The 27,003-nt window shown below is 43.4% G+C and overlaps 1 protein-coding gene across 2 annotated transcripts in view; it reads left to right on the top strand.

Annotated features, from left to right (window-relative positions):
• Positions 1–27,003, top strand: part of TGFBR3 (transforming growth factor beta receptor 3) — a gene marked incomplete at both ends in the record, with an annotated part of 179,711 nt that overhangs the window by 115,376 nt on the left and 37,332 nt on the right. The window contains 6 exons of one of the 2 annotated variants that reach the window (XM_079697433.1): positions 9,000–9,183; positions 13,814–13,982; positions 16,239–16,386; positions 22,005–22,194; positions 23,951–24,285; positions 24,713–24,865. In XM_079697433.1, the coding sequence (XP_079553559.1) occupies positions 9,000–9,183; positions 13,814–13,982; positions 16,239–16,386; positions 22,005–22,194; positions 23,951–24,285; positions 24,713–24,865 (1,179 nt within the window). Of the gene's footprint in view, positions 1–8,999; positions 9,184–13,813; positions 13,983–16,238; positions 16,387–22,004; positions 22,195–23,947; positions 24,286–24,712; positions 24,866–27,003 lie in introns of both variants that reach the window. The other variant, XM_079697434.1, reaches the window with a different exon arrangement.

The following is a 27,003-nucleotide window of genomic DNA, read 5'->3' as shown; positions in this document are numbered from 1 at the left end:
ATAGCCTTTCCTGTAAGTAACACCATTGAGCTTTCATTCAACAAGCAATTACTGAGTCCCTGCTTTGTGCCCAGCACCTTGCCAGGCCAGGAGATTCAGAACGAACTAGGCACTCTCTTGGCCTTCACGTGCTTGTGACGTGGGGTGGCAGGTTTGCTGGTAGATAGTAGCAGTTCATGCGAGAGAAGGGCTGGGCTAGTGGGGTGCACGAGGCACAGAGGGTAGCTCCATCCCCAGGAAAGAAAGGGAGTCGGGAGGTTTTACAGTGAAAGTGAAAACCTGTGGAGGACAGGAGCAGTTACCAGGTGAGCAAGCCAGGTGGGGAACAGGATGTAAGAAGACCCAGGAGATGTGAAGCAGCATGATGTGTTCTGCCACTGTGAGTGGTTCCATATGGCAAGTACTTGGAGGAGTGGTGGGAAGTGCGGCAGGCAGGGGCCCTCTCTGGTCCTGGGACTGTTCAGATTCTTAGATGCTATCCTGCCTCATCATGTGTTTACTTTGTAGAAAGATCTCCTTGGTGACAGTATGGGTGAGGGATGGAGAGAGACAGGATTGGCAGCTTGGACAGCAGGAGGTTACTGCAATGGTTGAGATACTAGGTTGGTTGAGACATAAGGGCCGGAAGTGTGATGGTAGCAGCACAAGGACCTACAAATAAGGAGGAAGATGGGGGAGGGAATGAATTGCCTTGGAAAGTGTCTGCCACTTCATCCAAATATAAAACCCTTGCTCTTCAGGGAGATCAGCTCAGTGCTTTGTGACCACCTAGAGGGGTGGGATAGGGAGGGTGGGAGGGAGACGCAAGAGGGAGGGGATATGGGGATATATGTATATGCATAGCTGATTCACTTTGTTATACAGCAGAAACTAACACACCATTGTAAAGCAATTATACTCCAATAAAGATGTTTAAAAAAAAAAAACCCTTGCTCGTTAACACTTTTTTAAAACAATTCCATATTCAGTCATGTAGTTATTATCCTTGCAATAGTGATTGTAACCACTTCTCCTATTAGAAAAATACTATTTTTCCTTCTATTTCTTGTTTTTTGTTATTCTCTTTATACCTCTGTTCTTCCACAAACTTTAACCCAAGCTGGGCTCCAGTAAGGACAGACACCACACCAGGAAGATAAGGCAGGGACTGGAGTGCTAACTGGTATAGGAGTGGTGATACTGATGTGTCATGTCTTTATTTCCAGAGGGCTCTTAACAGGTTCTAGCATGACGTCCTTACAGACAAGTTGAGGATAATTCCGTTGGGTTACTTTGTAGTTGGCGAACAACCTGGGCAAGTGCTGTTTAATGTGCTTGGGTCAGCATGGGAGTGTGCCTGTAAGTCACAGACCTCAGCCTTGTCTGGTTCAGCTTCTCAGGGATTTAGATGAACGTGTAGATGGCACACACATGAAATTTAGAGATTTTTGACAGCTAACAGAATGAGGATTTTTATGTGGTCTCTACAGAGTTGAAATACGGGTCTAAAGAGTTTGATTTATATTACAGAAGCGCTGGTGTAAGGGAAGGATATAAGGGAAGGTGTAAGGGAAGGATGTAAGGGAAGGTGTAAGGGAAGGTGTAAGGGAAGGTGTAAGGGAAGGATGTAAGGGAAGGTGTAAGGGAAGGATGTAAGGGAAGGTGTAAGGGAAGGATGTAAGGGAAGGATGTAAGGGAAGGTGTAAGGGAAGGATGCAAGGGAAGGTGTAAGGGAAGGATGCAAGGGAAGGTGTAAGGGAAGGATGTAAGGGAAGGATGTAAAGGAAAGTGTAAAGGAAGGATGCAAGGGAAGGTGTAAGGGAAGGATGTAAGGGAAGGTGTAAGGGAAGGATGTAAGGGAAGGTGTAAGGGAAGGATGTAAGGGAAGGTGTAAGGGAAGGATGCAAGGGAAGGATGCAAGGGAAGGTGTAAGGGAAGGTGTAAGGGAAGGATGCAAGGGAAGGTGTAAGGGAAGGATGTAAGGGAAGGTTTAAGGGAAGGGTGTAAGGGAAGGATGTAAGGGAAGGTTTAAGGGAAGGATGTAAGGGAAGGTGTAAGGGAAGGATGTAAGGGAAGGATGTAAGGGAAGGTGTAAGGGAAGGATGCAAGGGAAGGTGTAAGGGAAGGATGCAAGGGAAGGTGTAAGGGAAGGATGCAAGGGAAGGTGTAAGGGAAGGATGTAAGGGAAGGATGCAAGGGAAGGTGTAAGGGAAGGATGCAAGGGAAGGTGTAAGGGAAGGATGTTAGGGAAGGTGTAAGGGAAGGATGCAAGGGAAGGTGTAAGGGAAGGATGTAAGGGAAGGATGTAAGGGAAGGTGTAAGGGAAGGATGTAAGGGAAGGTTTAAGGGAAGGATGTAAGGGAAGGTGTAAGGGAAGGATGCAAGGGAAGGATGCAAGGGAAGGTGTAAGGGAAGGTGTAAGGGAAGGATGCAAGGGAAGGTGTAAGGGAAGGATGTAAGGGAAGGTTTAAGGGAAGGATGTAAGGGAAGGTGTAAGGGAAGGATGTAAGGGAAGGTGTAAGGGAAGGATGCAAGGGAAGGTGTAAGGGAAGGATGTAAGGGAAGGATGCAAGGGAAGGTGTAAGGGAAGGATGCAAGGGAAGGTGTAAGGGAAGGATGTTAGGGAAGGTGTAAGGGAAGGATGCAAGGGAAGGTGTAAGGGAAGGATGTAAGGGAAGGTGTAAGGGAAGGATGTGAGGGAAGGTGTAAGGGAAGGATGTGAGGGAAGGTGTAAGGGAAGGATGTGAGGGAAGGTTTAAGGGAAGGATGTAAGGGAAGGTGTAAGGGAAGGATGTAAGGGAAGGTGTAAGGGAAGGATGCAAGGGAAGGTGTAAGGGAAGGATGTAAGGGAAGGATGCAAGGGAAGGTGTAAGGGAAGGATGCAAGGGAAGGTGTAAGAGAAGGATGCAAGGGAAGGTGTAAGGGAAGGATGCAAGGGAAGGTGTAAGGGAAGGATGTAAGGGAAGGTGTAAGGGAAGGATGTGAGGGAAGGTGTAAGGGAAGGATGTAAGGGAAGGTTTAAGGGAAGGATGTAAGGGAAGGTGTAAGGGAAGGATGTAAGGGAAGGTGTAAGGGAAGGATGCAAGGGAAGGTGTAAGGGAAGGATGTAAGGGAAGGATGCAAGGGAAGGTGTAAGGGAAGGATGCAAGGGAAGGTGTAAGAGAAGGATGCAAGGGAAGGTGTAAGGGAAGGATGCAAGGGAAGGTGTAAGGGAAGGATGTAAGGGAAGGTGTAAGGGAAGGATGTAAGGGAAGGTGTAAGGGAAGGATGCAAGGGAAGGTGTAAGGGAAGGATGTAAGGGAAGGTGTAAGGGAAGGTGTAAGGGAAGGAGTCTCAAGCTGATAAAATAAAGTTCTAGGGCTTTAGGTATCATCGTGCCCACCTCCACCTCCACCTCCCTGGTGTGAGCTGCTGTTCTTTCTCCTCTGGATTATTCCAGAAGTCCACTACTGGTCTCCCGTTCCTTGTCTCCCTTCAGTCTAGATTGGCCCTATTAGCCAGAGTGATCCTGTTAAAATATCTGTTAGATGTTTTCATGAACTCCCAGTGGTGGCCTATCTCACCCAGGCTAAACACCACAGTCCTTAGCAACAGTCTGTAAGGTCCTACTGGACCTACTGGTCTCCTCTGTGATCTCTGACACCTCCTCCTCCTCATCTGCCCCTCACCCCTGTGCTCCAGCCACACCGGACTCCTTGCTGTCCCTTCCTCATGCCAGACCTGTACCCTCGCTGCCGCCTCCACCCAAGAACTCTTCCCCTGACGTCCACGTGCCCAGCTCTTTCATCTCCTTCAGGTCTTCACCTGCTCAGTGACTTTCTCAGTTAGACTTGTCCCATCACAACACTTTATAGTGCCCTCTCCTCTTCTCTCAATTTATATCATTCCTTCACACTTATTAACATATATTTTCATTGTTTATATTTTGTTCCTCTGACTTCCTTACTAGACTGTAAGCTTCACAAAACAGGAAATTTTGTCTGTTGCCCTCTCCAGTATATCCCCAGCACCTAGAAAGGTGCCTGACACTCAATAAATATTTGTTGGATGTATGTTTAAAGCATAAATTAATGGATATGAGATAATAGTAGGTTCCAGCTGATATAAAAGCTGGTATGATCTTGGGCCCCATGCAGTGTTCACATAGATATAGAAAGATACTTATTGTAAAGAATTGGCTCACGTGATTATGGAGTTTAGCAAGTTCAAATTCTGCAGAGCCAATGTCCCAGTTTGAGTCCGAAGGGCAGCAGGCTGCTGTAGAACCAGGAAGAGCTGATGCCCAGTTCAAAGGCCGTCAGCAGGAGAATTCTCTCTTACTCAGGGGAAGGGTCAGCCTTTTGTTCTATTTAGGCCTTCAACTGATTGGGTGAGGCCCATACCCATTAGGAAGGGCAATCTGTTTTAGTTAGTCAACTGATCTAAATGTTAATCTCATCCAAAAACACCCTCACAGTAATACTCACAATAATGTTTGACCAAGTATCTGATACCCTGTAGCCCAGTCACATTGACACCTAAAACTAACCTTCACAGTACTCTCATCAGACCACACCCAAAACCCTAGGTCTTGTTCCAGGCACCACATACCAGAGACTATGCTGATGAAGCTCTGACAGCCTTGGTGTCTGGGGAGGAGTTGGGGGGAGTTGGGACTGTGGCCCTGAAGAAGTGAAGTCGTGACTGGGATTGAGTGATGACTTCAAACATTTGAAGGCTTATCTCATGGAAGAAAGAGGAAGGAATTCTTTGGTCTGGAAGGCCTACCTCAGACAAGTGGACGGAGGGCAAATCTTACAGGTAGAAAGTAGGAAGAGAACTCTTCTGCCTTGGGAGCTACCCAGGTCTTCTTTCTGGAAGGGTTCAGGCGGTGGCCAGCTGTAAGCGGGAGTCCGAAGTGTCCTGTTCTGGTCTGCCCTGGGTGCTGCTCCTCTGACCTTGGGTAGGCCTTTAGCTTCTCGGAGGTTTCCTCCTCTCTACCGTGGAAATCAGACTAGCCTACCTCACAGGTCATCCTGAGGATCAGGTGGAAATAACACCACCTTGTAAAACTCGTTGGGGTTGGGGTCAGAGTGAGAGAACTGGTGGTCACAAGGGGTGCTGACTAACCCCTTGCCGTGGCAGAAAATTCCCACTGACCTGCAGTCAGGGACGCTTCCCTGGCAGCTTTGCTTTCTTCCCACTGGAATGTGCCTGAGGAGTGGCAGTTGACTCCTTTTCCAAATTCCTCAGCCCTGAGTGTATGATCTGTGCTGCTGCTGGCCCTGGGGGAGTCGGACGCGCGAAGTGGACGGCGCGTGGAGGGAGCTGCCCCTTTCGAGGAGTCAGCTGCACGGTGGCGTCGCTTTTAATTACTTCAGGATACGTTCCCGAGTTGCTCTCCATTTCTACTCTTATTTACACGGTTCACATTCTTGCCTCTGGAATGCACCAGGGTGATCTATCCCACCTTCCACTCTGAAGAAATGTACTCTCTGCATAATGTATTTAAAGCCCAAGTGTTTTATTTTATGGCTGTAACATGAAAGAGAAAAAAAGAGCAGAACATCCAGGGAAGCTTGCCTAAACATTCAGAATGGTGCTGGCAGTGGGACAAAGGCCTTTGGACTGTTGTGGGTTTTTTCGGTGACAGGCTTAATAAAAATGACTTTTTAGCACAAGTGCTTTTCAGTGAAAAGAAGATTTTACTACAGTGCTTAAGTCAGAAAATCAGATAAACATTGTTTGAAGTTCAGTGTTGATGAGTAGCTAAGCTTCAGAGGATTTATGCATAGGTTGGCATGGTTATCGTTGGCAGGTAGTTGGTTCAGGAGCTTTTTCTTATGCAGGTGATGTCAAAACAAGGTCAAAGCTAAATGGTCCCCACTGGTTTTGCTTATAACTGGCATTGGGACATGTAGCAAGTGTCTTTACTACACTTGGTAGCACTTCATGGTGCCTGATACATAGTAAGTGTACAGTAAATGGTGACTGTTGTCAGTGGTCATAGTTTACGCTCAGCTTATTAATGATTAGTTCCGGGTTTCCCAAGCCAATACAAACCAGAAAGGTTCTATTATTCTTTATTAAGTACTAAACGGCCCAATTTCTAGGATAGAAAGAGCTGTCAATTGGGGGATCCAATTTGGGGATCCAGTAGATGTTCGAGTGGCAGTAACATTTGGTCAGTCCAAAGCGTAAACCAGGATTTCTCAGTCATGGCGCTATTGACATTTAAGATAATTATTTGTTATGGGGGCTGTCCTGTGCACTGTAGGATGTTTAGCAGCATCCCTGGCCTCTATTCACTAGATGCCAGTAGCTCATCCCTCCCAGTTGTGACAATCAAAAATGTTTCCAGGCATTGCCAGATGTTCCCTGGGGGGCAGAATCACCCCTGGTTAAGAACCACTGGTGTAGAGGAAACTGTGAGATGCACGTCAGGCTTTTCAAACTGTGGATCACGCAGTGCCCATTAAGGCTAGGCTTCTCAACTGTGGCTGAACATTGGAATCACCCAGGGAGTTTTTTTTGTTGTTGTTGTTTTTGTTTTTGCAGTACGCGGGCCTCTCACTGTTGTGGCCTCTCCCGTTGCGGAGCACAGGCTCCGGACGCGCAGGCCCAGCGGCCATGGCCCACGGGCCCAGCCGCTCTGCCGCATGTGGGATCCTCCCAGACCAGGGCACAAACCCGTGTCCCCTGCATCGGCAGGCGGACTCTCAACCACTGTGCCACCAGGGAATCCCCCCAGGGAGCTTTAAAAAATCCTGATGCCTGGCTCCCACCCCCAAGTTCTAATCCGGGATATGGCCTGGGCCTCAGGATATTTAGAAACTCTTCAGGTGCTTCTAGTTTTCAGCCAAGAGGGCGACTACAGCATGAGTAGGTGATGGAATCAATTTGGTGAAGTGCTTCTTTGCTAGCATTTAAAAAGTATATGTATATATAGTTGAAGAGAAAATATTAATGCCTAGCGTAATAGTTAGGGTAAGTACTATTTTGTTTGTGTGTGGAGGCTGAAAACACTGCTGGCAAGGGTAGAGCCCTAAGCAAAATCCCTGCCCTCAACCTGCTGTTAGTCTGGCTATAACCACTTCAGAAACTGCTTGCTTTTTGTTAATGATAGTTAATGTGAAAACATTTTTTATTGAGGTATAATTGACATATAGCATTATATTAGTTTCAGGTGTTCAACAAAGTCTTCAATATTTGTATATATTGTAAAACGATCACCACAATAAGTCTAGTTAACATCTGTCACCCTACGTACAGAATTTTTTTTCTTGTGGTGAGAACTTTTAAGATCTATTGTCTTTAGCAACTTTCAAATATGCGATACAATGTTACTAACTATAGTCACTAAGCTGTACATTACATCCCCATGACTTATTTAGTTTATAAGTTGAAGTTTGTACCTTTTGACCCCTTTACCCATTTCACTCACCCCCTACCTCCCACCTCTGGCAACCACCAATCTGTTCACAGTATCTGTGAATTTGGTTTTTTGTTTTGTTTTTAGACTCCATATATAAATGAGATCATATGGCATTTGGCTTTGTCTGACTTACTTCACTTAGCATAATACCCTTGAGGTCCATCCATGTTGTTGCAAATGGCAAGATTTTATTCTTTTTTATGGCTGAAAATATTCCATTATGTATATATACCACATCTTTATTCATTCATCCACGGGCACTTAGGTTGTTTCCATATCTTGGCTGTTGTAAATAATGCTGCAGGGTGCATATATCTTTTCAAGTTAGTGTTTTCATTTTCTTCGGATAAATACTCAGAAGTGGAATTGCTGGATCGTATGGTGGTTCTGTTGTTAATGTGAAATTTAATACAAAACATTTAGAGTGCTGTGGCTTGGGAATTATTGAGCCTTTTTGCTCACATTTTGAGGTTCCACCCTGACACTGATAAAATCAGTTATAAATGCTAGCCAATAAAGATGACATGCATATTTTCACCAGCAGCTAAATTTAATTATAGTACAGCAACAAGATGATAATTTTCCCCCTTTGTTTGTGTTAATTATATATACCATGATATGCTAGGTCAGCAGTGGTCTAAATACATCCAGCAAAAATGTGGGACTTGCATAAATCATCCCAAAAGTTTTATGAGGATCAGTCTAACAGCCTCTTGACTTCATTATCTATGGGAATTTGGGGGTCTTACAAAATAAACTGTAATACACATTCATCTCACTGCGAGGAAGTAGTATATAAAGTGGTAGAAGACAGGCCAGCTCTGGCCATTTTTTATCTCAGTGCTCAGGAGACATTAAACCAAAGGGACTCTTGCTGTGTTCCTGTGGTGGTGACGCTGATGGCAGAGGCTGCAACTGTGGAAGACTCGGACGTCAAGTTCAGGTGCTAGCAGGCCTTTGGGATCACTTGCACTGATCCAGAAGTCCATTACAAGCCCATGAAAACACTCACCAAGGCTTCCTGTTTAACTTGAAACTCATTACTTGAAAGGTTGGCCTTCAATTTAGGTATCTGGAAAATAGTGATAAGTCTCATGATTCCTCACAATGCACTCTCTCATCACAAAGTTCTTTAAAAATTCAAAAGGACATCCTGCATTGTTTGTAGTTTTTTTTTTTTTTTTGGTTTTTTTTTTTTTTTTTTTTGCAGTACACGGGCCTCTCACTGTTGTGGCCTCTCCCGTTGCGGAGCACAGGCTCCGGACGCGCAGGCTCAGCGGCCATGGCTCATGGGCCCAGCCTCTCCGTGGCATGTGGGGTCTTCCAGGACCAGGGCACGAATCCGTGTCCCCTGCATTGGCAGGTGGACACTCAACCACTGCGCCACCAGGGAAGCCCCTGTTTGTAGTTTTGTCTTTACCTGGAAGAAGGTAGGCTTGTGATTGTTTCTTGAATCAGCTGCTGAAAAAAGATGATGTGCCTATATAACAAAGGGAAGAGGTTGGATTGACAAATATCCATTAATTGTCTGATTAGTTCTTTCTCTAATTATGATTCAGCTCTGGGTGACTGCACCACATTAAATATGCAATTCTATTTCTTCTAGGTGTCCGAGGGTTCTGTGGTCCATTTTTCATCAGGAAACTTCTCCTTGTCAGCAGAAACAGAGGAAAGGAGCTTCCCGCATGGAAATGAGCATCTGTTAAACTGGGCCCGAAAGGAATATGGAGCAGTTACTTCATTCACTGAACTCAAGATAGCAAGAAACATTTATATTAAAGTGGGGGAAGGTAAATTTTACGTGGCATCAATTACTGACTGATTTATGACAGTCAGTTTTTTTCTTTTCTGAGACCAGGTGGTTAGGGCAGGGAATTATAGAATTACAGATTGTTGGAGCTGGCAGGGACCTGAGGCATCACTGGGGCCTACTCCCCACCACATCCCCTCCTTCCCTTTTTCCTTCTGAGGAAACAGACCTGGTAATGGGGGAGAAGTGGGGAGTAGCCTGGTTGAGAGAGGAGAAGATTGTTGTGTAGAATTTAGAAGACACCCATGCACAGAAGTCAGAAGAAGTGAGTGGAGGCCGAGAAGCTGAGGTGTGGGAAAGGAGGGGATACCTGATGGAATGCAGGAAGAGTTAGCAGGATGGGTCAACAGTTAGAGCTTCCTCCCACTTATAATTCTGTAGACATTTGAAGCCAATGTCAGCTTTATGGCCTTGAGACATCAGTTAAGTTTTGGACAATAGCAGAGGAAAAGTGTTTGAAAATATTTTTAATACTAATGCCTGTTACAAGGACAAATTATTGAAGAAAGGAACTGTTTAGCCTTGATAAGAAATTGCCCATTTTAATTTCCTTGCCTTACAGAGGGATATAAATATCTGGTGACTCAACTTTGAAAGCATATTATTTCTTAAATAACTTTTTTATCATTATTTTTAGTCGAGTATATTTGGAGCTCCCGATTAAGTTACTGGAAATAACAACTCTTGTGAATGGGTCCTTGTTACAGTCAGGTGATTGTGTGAAAATGGCATTTCAGGTCCTCAGGGTCCATCTGCTTTCTTTTGAAACCTACAGCAATTGTCACCTCTTCCACAGGCAGCGTGGCAGCACAAGTGAATTATTGAATGCTAGTTCCCAGCCCTTTTTTGGATCTGGGATGTTTGATATAGATGCAGGAAGAGGTGGACACTGAAGTTGAGTGTGTGCTCTGTGCAGAGGCCATATCAGGTGCCTTCACATGCACCCCACTTAACCCTGCCAGTAATCCTAGGAGAAAACCGTTATTTCCACCATTTTGCTGAGGGGTTGGTGGAGGGTTAACCTAACTTGCTCATATCCACATTACTAGCAAGCGACAAAAGTAGAACTCAAACTCAGGTTTCCCGACCTTTGAGTCTAATGCTTATTTCCTGATGCTGCATTTTAAGTCTTAACCAAATAAGCATAACCTAAACGTGAAAGTAGGCTACCTGGATGGGAGGACTTGTTTAGTTGAGTAGAGGAAGGAAGAGTTTTAGATGAGAACTGGATTCAAGAAGTTGAAGTTTGGGGCTTCCCTGGTGGCGCAGTCGTTGAGAGTCCGCCTGCCAATGCAGGGGACGCAGGTTCGTGCTCCGGTCTGGGAAGATCCCACATGCCGCGGAGCTGCTGGGCCCGTGAGCCATGGCCGCTGAGCCTGTGTGTCCGGAGCCTGTGTTCTGCAACAGGAGAGGCCACAACAGTGAGAGGCCCACGTACCGCAAAAAAAAAAAAAAAAGTTGAAGTTTGTTACTAAACTCTCATGGTATTCAGGCAGCTAAGCATAGAGGTCAAGTCCTATTGGGACAAAACAAAAAGTCTCTTTTAATAAAGGTTCTAAGCCCTGACCAATCGTCTCTATTTCTGAAGCAGAATTCTAGTGCATATTGATTGAATATTGATTACCCCCCCTGGAATTTGTTAGAATAAGGATATGTGTTATGGTAACATGTAGAATGTTGGGCTCCTTTCTCTTGACGGTGCATGAGCTTCTGTGTACAGGAGTGAGGGGTTCCATGACTTCCCCAAGGCTGCACACTGGATCAGGGAAGAACTTTAAGGACCTGGTGTCCCATCCAGTAAAAACTGTTTAACTCCTTGGCAACACCTTTGGAGCCCCTGAAACTTGACTCCAGCCACCAGTTGGGTATAAGTCACTGGCCCATACCATGGAGAGGAGCAGCTGGGAGAGCGAGGGTCCTTGGTTAGGTTGGTGGACCAGAGGCGATGTTGTCTATCACCATGGATTGGACTCTGCTGAACAAACCTCATCCACTGGTTTCCCAGAACCTCACCTGTCTCTACCCAACTGAGTCGGGAATCCTAGGCCATGAGCCTCCTCTTGTTCTTTCCCCAGTGGTTCTCAAAGTGTGGTCCCCACCCCAGCAGCATCCTTATCACCTGGGAACTTATAGAAATGCTGGTTCTTGGGCCCACCCCAGACCAACTGAATTGAAAACCCTGGGGTCCAGCCATCTGTGTTTTAGCAAGCACTCTAGGTGATTCTGTTGCTTGCTAATGTTTGAGAACTACTGCTCTAACCTATGTGCTTAGAGTGGAAGAACTGAGGGCTTTCGGTTCTTATCCTATCTGGTCTCATTACCTGTGAGGCTTCAAGCAACACTCTGATTTACCTACCACCAGAGGCTCAGTTTCCATAGCAGCAACATGAGGTGTTTACATTACCTTCCAGGTTCTTAGAGTATACTATTCTAGCTCTCTAAGTGGTCTGTCAATCCTTTCCTAAAATACAAATAAGCATGTGACTTCCCCCCTCCCCCAAACTTGCCAGGTTTCTACCCGGGGATTCCCCTTTGTGGTTTCCTTTCTGCTTGGCAGTTGGTGTAAGTTTTGATGCCAGGCATGCGGAAGGTCATTTGGGGTGGGGGGGAACCACACACATGCATGCACGAACAACAAAAAGTGATCAGCTTATTCAGCTTAGTGACAATGGCAACTGGGACTTAAGCCCTTAACAACATCAACTTTTAAACAATTAAACCTTTCCTGGTGGCTTTGGAGGGTCACAATGTGGGTGAGTTTTTTGTTATTTGTCTCAAATCTCACACCATTGTTAATTCAGGAAACCTGTGCCATGTGCCTACTCTATATGTGCCAGATGCACCCCAGGCACACCTATGAACTGGGTATATGGGCCAGAGTCCCAGGAGAGTCCTAGTCTCTTGAGTTCCAGACTGACCTGTCCCTGGCCCATACATCCACCCTCTGATTCTTGATTAAGTTTCAGCCTTCCCACCCCAATATCATCTTCTGTCCTGTGATCTGGGGGAGGCATCCGCAGGGCTGCAGCTGCAGGGTGTGCGTTCCTCATCTGCTCATCTGGCAAAACCCTCAGCAGATGTGGAGGGGAGGCTGCTCCAGCGGCCTGAGTCGGCAGAGCCCTGGCCTCTTCTCTCTGAGGGGGTCTTTAGGGAAGAATACAGAATGCAGAACCAACACTTTCTTGAAGCGAGCCTCCAAGCAGGGGCCTGGTGAACTCCTCTGGTCCCCTCTGTTCTAGGGGTGGCACTGGGGGTGCCATGGTGCACGGAGCCAGGATGCCACAATGTATGTTGTGAGCTTCAGTAGAGGGGAGTTTGCACAGTTGGGCAGGCAGGGGAGGGCACTGTCAACCCAATCTTGGGAACTCCCAGGCTGATTCCTCACTCCTAAGTGAGACTTGCATATGAATCTGAACCCTGGCATGCTGTCCATTAAATGAAAAAGGCAGAAGTCTGTTTCATTAAAGTGCCAGGGCTCTGATTAATTACCCCTTCTGAAAAAATCTTGCTACACCTAGAACTTCCTTGACATTGGTCCCAGCTGTCACACTGCCAGCAGTTTCAAGTTCTGTTTAAACATTTAAACCACTAAATGGAAATCCCATCAGCCATGATGCTGTGTAAGCAGCATGTGCCGTTGGGGGAGTATCTTCAGACTGTTAGTAATTGCATCACTTTCCCTGGTGGAGGTGATGAACAGCCCTCAGCACAATGAGATAATGTTTATGAAAGCACCTTATAAATTGTAAAGTGCCATATAAACATTCGCTGTCTGTGTCAAGATTATGGGAAAGAGTAGAGGTCTGCCCTCAGTGTTTCCCTCAAGCTGCTACCTTCAGCTTTTAGAGTATAAATTGCTTTGATGGATAAATATGAAGGAATGATTAATTCCACACTGTGAGCCAGAGAATTAGTTAGGTTGCTGGTTCTTCTATTAATCGAAATAGCAAATATCCCAAGAGGAGCATATTTGGGAATAGGATAGGTCATTGGATTCAGTGTTGAGTATGCTGACTAAAATATCTATTGGATTTTTAGGTGGAAGGTGCTTGGTAGGCAGATGACAATGCAGGTCTACAGCTCAGGAGTCATGATCTAGGTATAAGTTGAAGCCGTGGGAGTGATTGAGATCATCTAGGAAGAAAACGAAATAAAAAGAGAGTTGAGGAAGGAACTGAGATTCTTAGTCTTGGTTTATATCAGGATTAACTATGGAGCTTTTCAAAAAGAAAGCTTCCAAGGTCCCACCTAGATCTTCTGAATCAGACTCTCTGGGGTGGGGTCCAAACAGGTGGATTCTGATATGCACCAAAGACTGAGGACCACTGGTGTTTAAAGGATGAGCAGACAAGGAACTAGTGAGAGGCTGAAAGATAGGTCAGAGGAAATGGGTGAGGATAAAGCAGAATCAAAGAGAACAGGAAAGGAGAGAATTTAGACCAAAAGAGGCCACTAAAGTTGGTCAGTAGGAGGCCACTGGTGACCATAGAGGAAGCATTTCAGGACACAAGCTTGTGATTTCCTGTGTCCTGCACTTGCCCAGTGTCACTGTTATCTTCTCTCCTTTGAGTCTGGTTACCACGTAGTTCAATGTGTTTTTTTACTTTCAGATCAAGTGTTCCCTCCCACGTGCAACATAGGGAAGAATTTTCTCTCCCTCAATTACCTTGCCGGGTACCTTCAGCCCAAAGCTGCAGAAGGGTGTGTGATATCCAGCCAGCCCCGAGATAAGGAAGTACACATCATTGAGTTAATCACCCCCAACTCTAACCCCTACAGGTGAGTGTGAGTGTGAGTGTGTGTGTGTGTTGTGTGTGTTTTCTGAACTAAGAGATGAAAACAAAGATCTGATATGACTTGATATGATTCTGACTTGAGACAGGGAGAGGCTTAGCCCTCCCTCATGTGAGGGGGAGAAGCCACTGATGCTTTGGGTGAGATTCACAGAAGCTTTGAAGAAGGGAGTAAAGGTACCAGTGTCATATTTTATTTTCTGCATCTGTCTCTAGATCCCATATATCCCAGATGAGTTCTGAAGCCTAATTTAAACTTCTTGGTATAGTCGTCCATTGGTGTCTGTGGGAGGTTGGTTTCAGATCTCCCTCGGATACCAAAGTCCATAGATGCTCAAGTCCTTTATATAAAATGGCATAGTGTTTGCATATAACCTACGCACATTCTCCTGTATACTTTAAATCGTCTCTAGATTACTTATCATACCTAATACAATATGTAAATAGTTGTAAATACAATGTAAATAGTTGCCTGCACGTGGCAAATTCAAGGTTTACTTTCTGGAACTTCCTGGAATTTTTTTTTTCCCAATATTTTCCATCCGTGGTTGGTTGAATCGTCAGATGTGGAATCTGCAGATACAGAGGGTGGACTGTACTAGTTATAGAAGAGTCACTCTTACTCCATTATTATCTCCTTTGACTGAGGTTATCCCTGATAAGAAAATTACAAAATGTGCCTTGTTAACATAATTATTATTTTAACAATATTATGTGTTTTTTTAATATTATGTTTGTTAACAGATTTCTGTTTATAGTGTCCTCAGAGCACTTTTGCACTCATAACTGTTTAAAGCTGTGTGTGAATGTGTGTGTGTGTGTCAGAGGAGTGGCCCTTCATGGTGACACACCAAAGAGCCATTAGATACCACTTACCTCTCTCTCTCTCACCCCCAGCGTCCTGCCCCAGGACTGAAAATTTAACTCTATCAAGAATGATTATGGAATTTAAGAAAGAAAGAAAAGGGAGAAAGTAGGCCTTTCTCCCACTTTCACCTGCATTTCATGGGGACTAGTGAGTTAAAATGTAAATTTATATTATAGAAGGATTTCACAGTTAAAATTCTAATGAAACTTTGATTTCAAAAGTGATTAAACTACCAATCGGTTTTGGTAGGATTGGAAATGGAATTCTGTTCCATGTGAAGAATTTGTGGAAAATTAAAAGGGAATGGGAATAGAAGCAATCTGGCAAATGTGCTTAGATATTAAGCCTAAGGCTTCATTTGAGTACTGTATATCATCATTTTACGGTTTACAAGTGTGTAAAACCAAGATGGAAATAAAGACTTTCCCCTAAATCCAGAATGACAGAGATGTTATTGTTTGGTAAAAATTCTCTTTTATACTGGATTCTTAGAAGTTTGGATTGTGTTCATTAATTTTCCAGTAATCACCTGGTTGACCATCTGTTTTTTTATTTTAATAACTGTATATCCAGAAGTTTGGGAAAGTAAATGCAGATATGATTTTGTGACAAATGTTAATGGCTTAAGCACACCTTATATAAGTCAAGAAATTCTCTAGCCTTTTGCCTCTGAAGCTTCCTCACTGCTTTACTGCCTCCCTCTTCCATCCACCCTGTCATCCCACTCACCAAACTGCCGCCCACTACTGCTCTGAAGGATTTTGAGCATATAGCAGATTAGAATGTTACACATCAAAGGTGCTGGAGGTTGAAAAAGCAGCAGTTCTGCTTCAAAAGTAAACTCTCCGGGTTTGTTCACGTCCATTTCAAACAGTGGCTGCCGCATCACACAGGGAGATCACAGGGAGATCAGCTCTGTGCTCTGTGTCCACCTGGAGGGGTGGAATAGGGAGGGTGGGAGGAAGACGCAAGAGGGAGGAGATATGGGGATCTATGTATACGTATAGCTGATTCACTTTGTTATACAGCAGAAACTAACACACCACTGTAAAGCAATTATACTCCAATGAAGATGTTAAAAACAAACAAACAAAAAAAGTGGCTGCATTAAGTAATCACCTTTTTTTTCTTTTTTCAACAAAGAGAAAAGTTTAGTGGCTAATTATCCACAGGCATATTTTTCTATTGTTATGTAAAGCCATTTTGTTATGTGTGCACTAACAATCTGTTTTGCACATGTCATTTGCCTGGGATCGACTCCAGCTTTTTAATCAACTGGCCAGACGCTGGAAACATGAAGACTTGGAAGAGGGGAAGATAGTTGCAACTTTCTGGCATTTGGGTCCTAACTCTGCCTTTGTTTTCCATCCACAGTGCTTTCCAGGTGGATATCATAATTGACATAAGACCTTCTCGAAAGGATCCTGAGGTGGTCAAAGATCTCATCCTGATCTTGAAGTGCAAAAAGTCTGTCAACTGGGTGATCAAATCTTTTGATATTAAGGGAAACCTGAAAGTTATCGTAAGTTAGTTAAGCGTTTCTTTGTTTTGATGAATGGTGATAATTTAAGCTGTGTTTGTATGTGTTATTTTTGTGAAGTTTCTCTCTGTTATTTTTCACTTTATAAAATAGGCTGCTCGTTGGCATCTCCTGACAAGGGCGGGCGGGGTGGTAGTTAAAAACATGGTCTTTGGGGTCAGTACAGACCCAGATTTAAGTTCAGACTCTGCCATTTACAAACTCTGACCTTGGGCAAGTCCCTTAACCTCTCTGGACCCCAGTTGCCTCATTTGTGAAATTCCTGAAATGTATTAGCGTGCTTTCCAGACCTAGTAAGTATAAAATAATGAACACAAGCCTTTCATGGCTGAGAGCCCTGTAGGGGCCTCAGTGTCATGGTCCTAAATATCAGCTCTCACTTTGGGGTTGGGTATTTAAGGAAGGTGTGGGAAATCAGCTGACTCCAGCCCATTTTTCTTTTTGAGATAAATACTTGGTATTGGCATGTCTTTTTGCTTGCTTCTAAGGGTGAAACACTGATAAAAGAATTATAGCCATGGAGAGGTTAGTGAGATGATGCTGGAAAAGCATCCCTCAGCCTGTTCCCTAAGCATTATATTTCATGAAGGAAATATACTTAAGAAGTTTAGCTGGGTGGCATGACAGGCAAACAGTAGCTAGTTTCCTGAAAAGATGAATGTTGAAATTTGGTAAAATAAATCTTTTTCAAGTATTTAGGGAGATAACTATTTGACAGAATATTGGAGCAAATTATATTGAAAGTTAAAGAAGAATTGCCCCTCCTCATTTTTAAGAAGAAATTACCTCTTTAGCATCTCTTTTGTGGGCTCAAATTTTTGTGCATTGTCTTTTATAAAAACCGTGGCCAATTCCTCTTTCAGTACCTGCATTGAATCAACTGGAGTGGGTTTTACGTTTTCACTGTTTTGGGAGAGGGATGCCTTTGGCGTTGGTATTATTCATTCATGGCACCTTCTGTGTGATAATGCAGTGACAGAGCCAACGGTCCCCTGGGCAGTGTCATGTACAAGCATTTGCCAGGGGCAGCAGGCAAAGCCATGAGCACACACATCGTAATTTTAAAGTAATCATTTCTGGTTCCTGTGGTGGTTTTTTTTTTTTTTTTTTTTTTAACTTTGAGAGGATCCCAATGAGCTATCATGTGTAATGGTGATACATTAATTTCGTATTGAGCACAAAGCCCAGCAGTGATTTTCTGAAGTCAGAGCTGTTTTGATTGCCTTCCCTGGCGTGGCATGAGGGGTGTTGGTGACCAGGGGTGTCTGCAGCCTTTGCTGCCTGGCACACCAACCAAATGTTTTTAATTTCAGAATAACAAAAACAGGAAAGGGAATCATGCTTTGAAAGGCAAAAACATACGGTACATTTTAATTCCCTGCTGGAGTTCTTGTGTAAATGTTCTTTTGGCCCTGACCCTTCAATGGCTCTTTCTCTCCCTGAGTATGTGTGCCTGGTCCATGGCAGTCCTGGAGTTCACTTTGAACATCCCCACTTCTCATATGAATCAGAAAGGCTAGAAATGAGATTGCTCATCCCAGTGCAAGATCTGTTTATATTGCTCTCCTTGGCCGTACTCCTGTTCCAGGCCAATTTTGGACAATGCATGACAACATTGCTAAACAATTAGGTAATGTTTCATGATGTTCTTTTTTATTCTCCCAATCAGTTTCATGCTTTGTGATTTCTTAACTCCTGTCTCAGATGTGAATTCTGACTGTGCTGGGAGGAATAGTTACCTGCTAATAAAAGGGTGGAGTGGAAAGAATCCTGGCTTTGGGGCCAGAAAGGGCTGGATTCAAATCCCATTTCCAATTGCCATTACTCCCAGTTGATACTGGGCAATCTCATTAAATTCTGGGTCTGTTTCCTTTCCTGTGAAATGGGTACGATGATAATACTCACCTTGAGAGTTCTTGTGAGGTTTAGCAGAGTCCATTCATTCATTCAACAAATATTTGTTAAGTGTGTCCTGGGTATTTCATCTAAAGCACTCAGCATACTGCCTGCACATGGTGAGTTCTCAGCTACATGTACTACTTAACTTCTGTGAGCCTCAGGTTCCCCTTCTCTAGAAAGGAATAGTAATGCCTAGTCCTTATATTTTGGAGGAGAATTAAATAACACATGTAAAGCTCTTAGCACAGTGCCTGCCATAGAAAAGGGGAGTTCATCTTCCTTCTATTAGCAACTCTTTAAAAGTTTGTCTGTAGGAGCAATTAAAGTGAAGACAAAGACAAATGTCTACTAAAAGAATTGTATGGAACTTGATGGGATAAATTTAAAGAAGAGCACGCAGACATAGAGAAGGGATGTGTGGACACCAGGCGGGGGGTGGGGTGGGGTGGATTGGGAGATTGGGATTGACGTATGTGCGCTGCCATGTGTAAAACAGATGCTAGTGGGAACCTGCTGTACAACACAGGGAGCTCATCTCGGTGCTCTGTGATGACCTAGATGGGTGGGATGGGGGGGTGGGAGGGAGATCCAAGAGGGAGGGGATATATGTATACGTGTAGCTGATTCACTTCGTTGTACAGCAGAAGCTAACACAACATCGTAAAGCAACTATACCCCAATTAAAAAACCAAAACAAAACATAGGCGCACGCATGTGTGTATGTGTGTGTCAGGAATGGACCTGGGTAGAATGCACCCTCCAAAAGACAGGATGGTCCAAAGAGACACAAAGGGTTGTGTGCTGGGGCCAGATGGGACTACTAGAAGTGTCTGCATTACATCGCCATGCCCAGCTCTGGCTTTTAATTCAGGGCCCTTATGGACCATGCATAATCAGATTTTGGAAGAACCTCCAACACATAAAAGAATAGATGGAGATAACTTGTTAGAAATTTCCCATTGTATTATTTCATATGGCCTCAGGGCTTCAAGTTTGGAAATAGTGAGTTTATTCTTAGAAAAGACATTTTTTAATCCCAGTGGGAATATGCACAACTCTCTGCCTAACCCTTCCCCCAGATGCCCCCTCCCGGACATCAGCAGTTCTGATGCAGGTGTGTTGGGTGGTGCGAGAGAGGGGAAGCCACTCAGACTCTATTTAGCTCATCGTCCTTTGTGAAGATACGAGCGGGAAATGGCGGTGGTATTTGAGACCTCCTTGAACACCCCCATAGGAAGTAGCTATACTGAGGCCTTGGAAAAGCCTGGGGACTCCCAGAAATACAGGATGAGGAATTCACTCATTGCCTGGAACCAACTTGCCTGCCATTGTCCCAAACCTTGCTGCTTTACAAATGCGTAGATAGATTTCTAGCCTTGTAAGTCATGAGGTGTAATCAGTATGAGTTGTACTGACAGCTCCTAGAGTTAATGTGGAAAGGTGTAAACAAGTCATTCCATATTGTTACAAAAAGGATAGGTGGCAGTTATGATGATAGTATTCTGGAAATACAGTATTTTCTCAGCTGTCCAACAACATGAAAGCCTAGTGCAGATGAGGCCAAGCAGTATTGTTTAGGCCAGTGTTGCAACTCCAGCCAGTCAAAACAACAGGCTGCCTTGAAAGGCTGGAAGAAGCTGTGCTGAAGAAAATGCTATTGACTCAGTGAATAAGAAGTTCTAAGAACAAATTGGATCCTTCTTTACTTCATTTTAGTTTCCTTCTTTCCTTCTTTCCTCCCTCTCTCCCTCTCTCCCTTCGTTTCTTCTTTTCCTTTCCCTAAGGAATTTTCTCTGAAGGAGTTTTCTGTGAATCCCAGTAAGAATAGAATAATCCAAACCTGTGAAACTGAGTTTTTTTTTTTGCAAATGGCTACAGAACTTGGTTAAAGCTCTCTCTCTGGTCACTTGCATGCATCATTGTGACTGGCCAGTCTGGCAGTTTTTCCTCAGATAAGCACTTTGGGTAGTAGAAAAATATACTGGGTGAGATCCTTTAAGCTTTGAATTGAAAATGTGTGTCCTCAGCCAATATCTCACAACCAGAGAGGCCAAGAGAACTTAGAGGCTGTGAATCTTCTGTGGTTTTACAGTGGGAAAGGATTAATATTTAGTCATGTTAGGGGCAAACAGAATGGGAAACAAATGGGGAATTTAGGAAAAATGCTGCATGTATGCAGAAGAAAATAATTGGGCATGGAAATTAAAGTGATTTTTATATGGCATGAGATGGCATAATCTGCTTGCTGGAAGGGCCTTCCAGCCCTGTTGGAGCAGTTGTTGAAAATGTGGTGACTTCCCTTTGGGGTGCCCCCTGCAGCATTCAGCTCCCTCACCATCTGAGAAGATCACTGCTGTAGGATCAGAAGGTGATGTGAAATTTACCTTCCATGTCCTTGTTACTCAGAGTCCTTTTATATCCTTTCCTGGAAAGATTTCTGTCATTCAGTTTTAAGTTTGTAACTGATTACCAAGTGAAAGTTAATTTTAACAGTTACTTGTACTACCGGATAAAAATATTGGTACTATATACATGGAATATTACTCAGCCATAAAAAGAAATGAAATTGAGTTATTTGTAATGAGATGGTTGGACCTAGAGTCTGTCATACAGAGTGAAGTAAGTCAGAAAGAGAAAAACAAATACCATATGCTAATACATATATATGGAATCTAAAAAAAAAAAAAGGTTATGAAGAACCTAGGGACAGGACAGGAATAAAGACACAGATGTAAAGAATGGACTTGAGGACATGGGGTGGGGGGAAGGGTAAGCTGGGATGAAGTGAGAGAGTGGCATGGACATATATACACTACCAAATGTAAAATAGATAGCTAGTGGGAAGCAGCCGCATAGCACAGGGAGATCAGCTTGGTGTTTTGTGACCACCTAGAGGGGTGGGATAGGGCAGGTGGGAGGGAGATGCAAGAGGGAGGAGATATGGGGATACATGTATATGTATAGCTGATTCACTTTGTTATAAAGCAGAAACTAACACACCATTGTGAAGTAATTATACTCCAATAAAGATGTTTAAAATATATATGTATATATATATTGGTACTTAGAGGGATGGTAAGTTAATTAATTAATATTTTAAACCATAAAATCTAAGCATATTCTGTTAATAGAATTGGCAAATGTATACAGTTACAGGATTCCTAAATTGATCATAAATTATAAATGAAGTATGAACATTGACTGTTTCACTGTGTGGAATTCAGTAGTTTACAAAGGTGGGATAGTCTCCACAGTGAAGTAACTAAGTTGTGCCTTCTTTCATTTAACTCTAAGGTATAGGATTTGGGGGAAATATAACATGCACACCTGTATACTTTATATATAATTTTAAATAAAAATAAGGAAAAGTTTGGTATCATATTTGGTGTGTGTGTTAATAATTTAAACATTAACTCTGTAGTGACATACTAGGTATGCTTATGATAATTAGTTTATCAACCAATGACAAAAATGATTATGCCATTTGTATCAACATAAGCAACCCAAATGGTATAACCAGTCAGCCTGAGTTTCTTAATCTGCTGTTACAGATTTTCACATCAGTATTCTCAGCCCAAGGAAAGTAGGGATCAAAAGGGTAAATAGTTCTTTCATATACAATAGAGAATCTATTTGTTTCAGATATTAAGGCACTGTTTAATTTCATACACTCATGAGTGAAATTTTACTATTATCTTCAGGCTCCTAACAGTATTGGCTTTGGGAAAGAAAGTGAAAGATCCATGATAATGACCAAATCAATAAGAGATGACATTCCTTCAACCCAAGAGAGTCTGGTCAAGTGGGCTTTGGACAATGGCTGTAGTCCAGTAACATCATACACAGTGGCTCCTGTGGCTAATAGATTTCATCTTCGGCTTGAAAACAATGGTAAGTATGATTTTTTTTTTTGTATAAAAAATATCCCCCAAATGAGTTTTCCAATGAGGAACTCTCACTTCAGCTTATATGGTGCTGTTTTTCTGTTGCAAATTTTAATGATTCATTCACTACTTTTCACTATAAAGCTTAAAGTTATATAGAATTGTGCTAGATTATTTTGGGGAAATTATCTTTAATATAGATTTTTTTGTAACAGAGTTGATTGCGTGTTGGAAAACTTATAGATCACTTTCGCTGTGCTTATGTTAAGGATAAATTGTCCTGGGTTCTTTTCTCAGAGGTGCCTAATGATCACTTTTGGCTGAGATACAGAGGGGTTGAGCCTGCAGGAGACAAGTCTTAGTTCAGGCTGGATCTTATACTTACCTTATACTTATCTTATACTTATAAATAGTCATGAGTACTCGTGCTTTCTCATACTCATCCAGAGGGAATGCAGGAGTTATTATCCCACTTTGATGGAAGAGAAAGCAGAGGCTTACCAAGTTCTTAAGGTTCTTCAGAATCTGATCGATAGTAAGACTTGAAACCCAGGTTTTCTGATCCCCAGACCTCTTGCTCACCACACAGTACCACTACTGAGTGCAGTGCCGGTAGAATGAAGGTTAGGAGTACAGGTTCAAGTCCCAGCCCTGCCATTTGTTCACTGTTTGGAAGTTGCTTAACCTCTGAGCCTCAGATTCCTTCTCAGTCATATGAGGGAAACAATAGGCTCACCTTGAAGGGTGGTTGTGAAGGGTTTTTTTTAATCAAAGTACAAATTAAAAACCTCCAAACCTCTGACTTCTTTTGGACCCATACAACTGTGCCATCCTTTTCAAAAAAATAGTATCGAAGGAGAGCCAACATCCACTGTCATCCTTATTCCCAACTCGCACTGAGATGATTGACCTCAAGCATACGTCAGTTGGCTTTGGATAGTGGATGTAGAGAATACTGGGAAAAAATTTTTTTCTTTAAATTGTTGAAAATATGACAGAATAATGAGTATGGATTGTATGGAAATATGTCTCTCCCTTTGAAGGAATAACTGTGCGTAAGCAGCTTTTTCTTTCTTCCTTTGGGACTAGGTTCTAAAAGGCCAGGGTACCCAGATACGTGTTAGAATTTAGCACTCAAAAAGGAGGTAGCAAAATCATTTCAAAATACCAATACTGTTTCAAGAAATCTTTAGAGAAACTGTTCTAAAGAATCTCTAGATTCAAGGAAAGTATTTCATTGGCATTTGAGTGGAATAATATTGTCCCACATAACTTATTCAATAGTAGATTTGTATAGCTTGAAGGGTCTTAGAAATCATCTAATCCAGTGGTTCTTAATCTTGGCTCCACATTGGAATCACATGGGGAGCTTTAAAACATAATGATTTAAAGAGAGTTCAGTTTTTAATTGGCCTGGGATGCAGCCTGAGCATAGGGATTTTCTTTTTTAAGCTCCCACAGTGATTTTAATGTGCAGCCAAAGTTGAGAACCACTGATCTAATCCAACCTCTTAATTTTAAAAATTGGGAAACTGAGGCACAGAGAGGTAGGCCACTTACCCAAAGCCATTCAACCAGTTAGAAAGAACATCAGCACTAGAATTCAGGCTTCCAGACTCCTCATCTCTTTTATACATTGCTTGTTAGGAGTAATTTTACACATGCCCATTCTTTGCTAATTTCTCCTGTTCTTGCCTCTAATGATATGATTGTGGCCTGGCATCAAACACTGATGATGTTTTGCCTTCTTCTCTTACCAGCAGAGGAGATGAGAGATGAGGAAGTCCATACCATCCCTCCTGAGCTACAGATCCTGCTGGACCCTGGCACCCTGCCTGCCCTGGACAACCCACGCATCCGGGGAAGGGGAGGCCAAAATGGAGGTTTCCCCTTTCCCTTCCCCGATATCTCCAGGAGAAGCTGGAAGGAAGGGGGAGAAGATGGGATCCCTCGGCCAAAGGACCCTGTCATCCCCAGCATACAACTGTTTCCTGGTCCCAGAGAGGCCGAAGAGATGCAGGGGAGCATGGATGTTGCCCTGTCAGTCAAATGTGACAATGAAAAGATGACTGTGGCTATAGAAAAAGACTCGTTTCAGGTGGGTGCAGTTTCTTAAAGGAGAGAAGGGAAGGCTGCCTCCCTCCCCATCTTGCCTCAGTCTGTGTTAGTTATTTCCAGCTCTTTCACTTTTGAACTCCAGAGATTTGATACTGTTTTCTCAGTTGGATGGGCTCACTTCCCCTTGGCTGTGATTCTCACCCGGTTCCTGTTGTTCTCAGTGAGGGGGGTTCCAGATCCTTGTGTGTCAATATTTTGCTATTGAATTTCCAAGGCCAACAAACACAATTCTGGGGCTGTTGAGAGATGGTAGGCTGAAAGGAGGTAAGGGGGGAGGGGAAGTGCAGGCCTCCAGCAACTTGGAAGGTCTGGACTTGCAACATGGAAGACCAGGCAAAATGTGTTAACTGCATGCTGTAGAATGGCCTGTGGGCCCCCCTTTATGTCTTCAGTCGTTGTTGTTTCAGGCCAGAGGCTACTCTGGGATGGAGCTCACCCTGTTGGATCCCACATGCAAGGCCAAGATGAATGGCACCCACTTCGTTCTGGAGTCTCCCCTGAATGGCTGTGGGACTCGGCACCGGCGATCAGCCCCTCATGGTGTGGTTTACTACAACTCCGTGAGTGTTCTCCAGGACAAAGCTTTCCCTTTGCCAGAGCCTTGCTGGGTGTTACCTTAAAATTAGTCTTAAGACTTCTAGGAAAGTGAGGAGGGTCTGAACAAAGCCAAGTATCAGTTCTCAACAAAATGGGATGTAGTATGACCCTGAACTCTTTTATTTGTTTTGTTGGTGAGTCTGTGGGAGTTGGGAGGCCCTGTTTTCTCGGCTGGAGCATTTGTGGTGATCTTTCCCACCCTTCCTTCCATCTCCTCTTGGCAGAGTTTCACTGGCAAGGTGATTATGACTTTTTCTGGCTAAGCTGCAGGCTCGGATGGCCTGGTCCACATAAGGATAAAATCCAAGCCCTTGGGCTATGAGCGAGCACCTCTATACAACTGAGCTAACCAGAACCGTGGTCTCTCTGACCTCATCTGAGTCTTGTCTAGAAGTAGGAGAACTTCTCCCTCCCTCATGAACAAAAGAACCAAAAGAGAGAAGTCTGAAAAGGTCATTCAAGAAAGTGTTAAATCTCTCTCCATCTCTAAGAAAGACCCTAAATTGAAGAAAATCTTCTATTTTTGAAGTTACCCAGAGAGAGATTCCACAGATTCCCCCAATGATAATCCATTGCAATAGCTACCCTTCACTTTCCAGACATGATTCTTGTCAGAATCTTGTCAGAACAGATTCATCTAAATCTGTTCTTATAGAGATGGACACTTAACAGTGAATGTTAAAAGAATTTGAACATGAAATTTCAAAAGGACTTTAAAATGATAATTTTGCAACTTGAGTTGTACTTTTGATGGTAGAAATAGGGCTCAAAGATCCCTGTGTCCAGCTTTGACATGGTGTGTGTGTCTGCACTCAGCACCTACTCCACCTTTGGCTTGGCATGGGGAGACCCCGACTGCTCTGTTTATTCCACTGCCAGTCAACAGATAGGCTCAACCTAGCCAGAGAAGAGACTGGCTCTCTGGTCAGTGTGGCTCATGTGGAGACTGACTGTCCTGTGAGCCAAGGTTATATTGTTCCTCAGACAATCTTAGAATGTTTGAGTTGGAAAGAGCCCTAAGCTGATCTCATTCAACGTCCTCATTTCACAGGTGAGGAAATGGAACTCCAGGGAGTTAAGAGACTTGCTTGGATTTGAGAGACTAGTTAACAGTAGAGCCAGGACTGAATCCAGCTTCCGGACCACTAATCTTCCCCCAACTCTAGGTAGCGGCAGTTACTCTCCCTTTGTTACTGAAATCATTTATTAACCTTTGACTTCTATGATGAACCCTCTTCTGCCAATTCCAACACTAATTTTCTGGCAGTTATCCAGTTTTTCCAGATGTAATGAATGTCATATATTACTGGTATACTTGATTTTGGAATTTTAAACTTTTATCTAAATTAATGCCAATAAGAGGCCATGGTAATTAGTCTGTTAAGTAAAAAAAAAAACAGTGCCATCTGCCTCAGGAGAGAAAGGTATATTCATTCTTTCTTTCTTTTTTTTTTTTTTTAATTATGATAGGGTAAGTCATAACCTAACTTGCTTCAGTTGCATCAGTACTTTCTTTTGAGGGCCTGGTAAAGAATAGAGAGGCAGTTTTCCTTCATTCCCTTCCCATCCACCTCTTCAGTGGCTACTTCAACTATTTCTTCCAGTTATAATTGTTTGTAGTAATTTTCAGACTTAATATGTATTTTTGTTTTGCAACATATTAAAAATCTAAGGACGTGGAGTGAAAAATCAAACAAAAAGTATAACTATCCTATATATGCAAAGAAATTAGGAGTTAATTTATGGAGTCCTGGTCCTTGGGTGAATTTTTTCATCTTATCTGGAGCTAACCTAGGAATAATCGTTTCAACCAGTGTTAAGATAGGTTGTCATGGCATAAGACATGATGTTCTTTCCTGCATCTATACACCATACAAAAGATATATTGGGGGACTTCCCTGTGGCACAGTGGTTAAGAATCTGCCTGCCAATGCAGGGGACACGGGTTCGAGCCCTGGTCTGGGAAGAGACCACATGCCACGGAACAACTAAGCCCGTGTGCCACAACTACTGAGCCTGTGCTCTAGAGCCCATGAGCCACAATTACTGAGCCTACGCGCCACAACTACTGAAGCCCGCATGCCTATAGAGCCCTCACTCG

This window comes from Hyperoodon ampullatus, assembly GCF_949752795.1.
Source record: "Hyperoodon ampullatus genome assembly, chromosome: 2".
NCBI classification, from domain to species: Eukaryota; Metazoa; Chordata; class Mammalia; order Artiodactyla; family Ziphiidae; genus Hyperoodon; species Hyperoodon ampullatus.
Note: the sequence above shows the minus strand (reverse complement) of the source record. Positions and strands in the feature narration are given on the sequence as shown.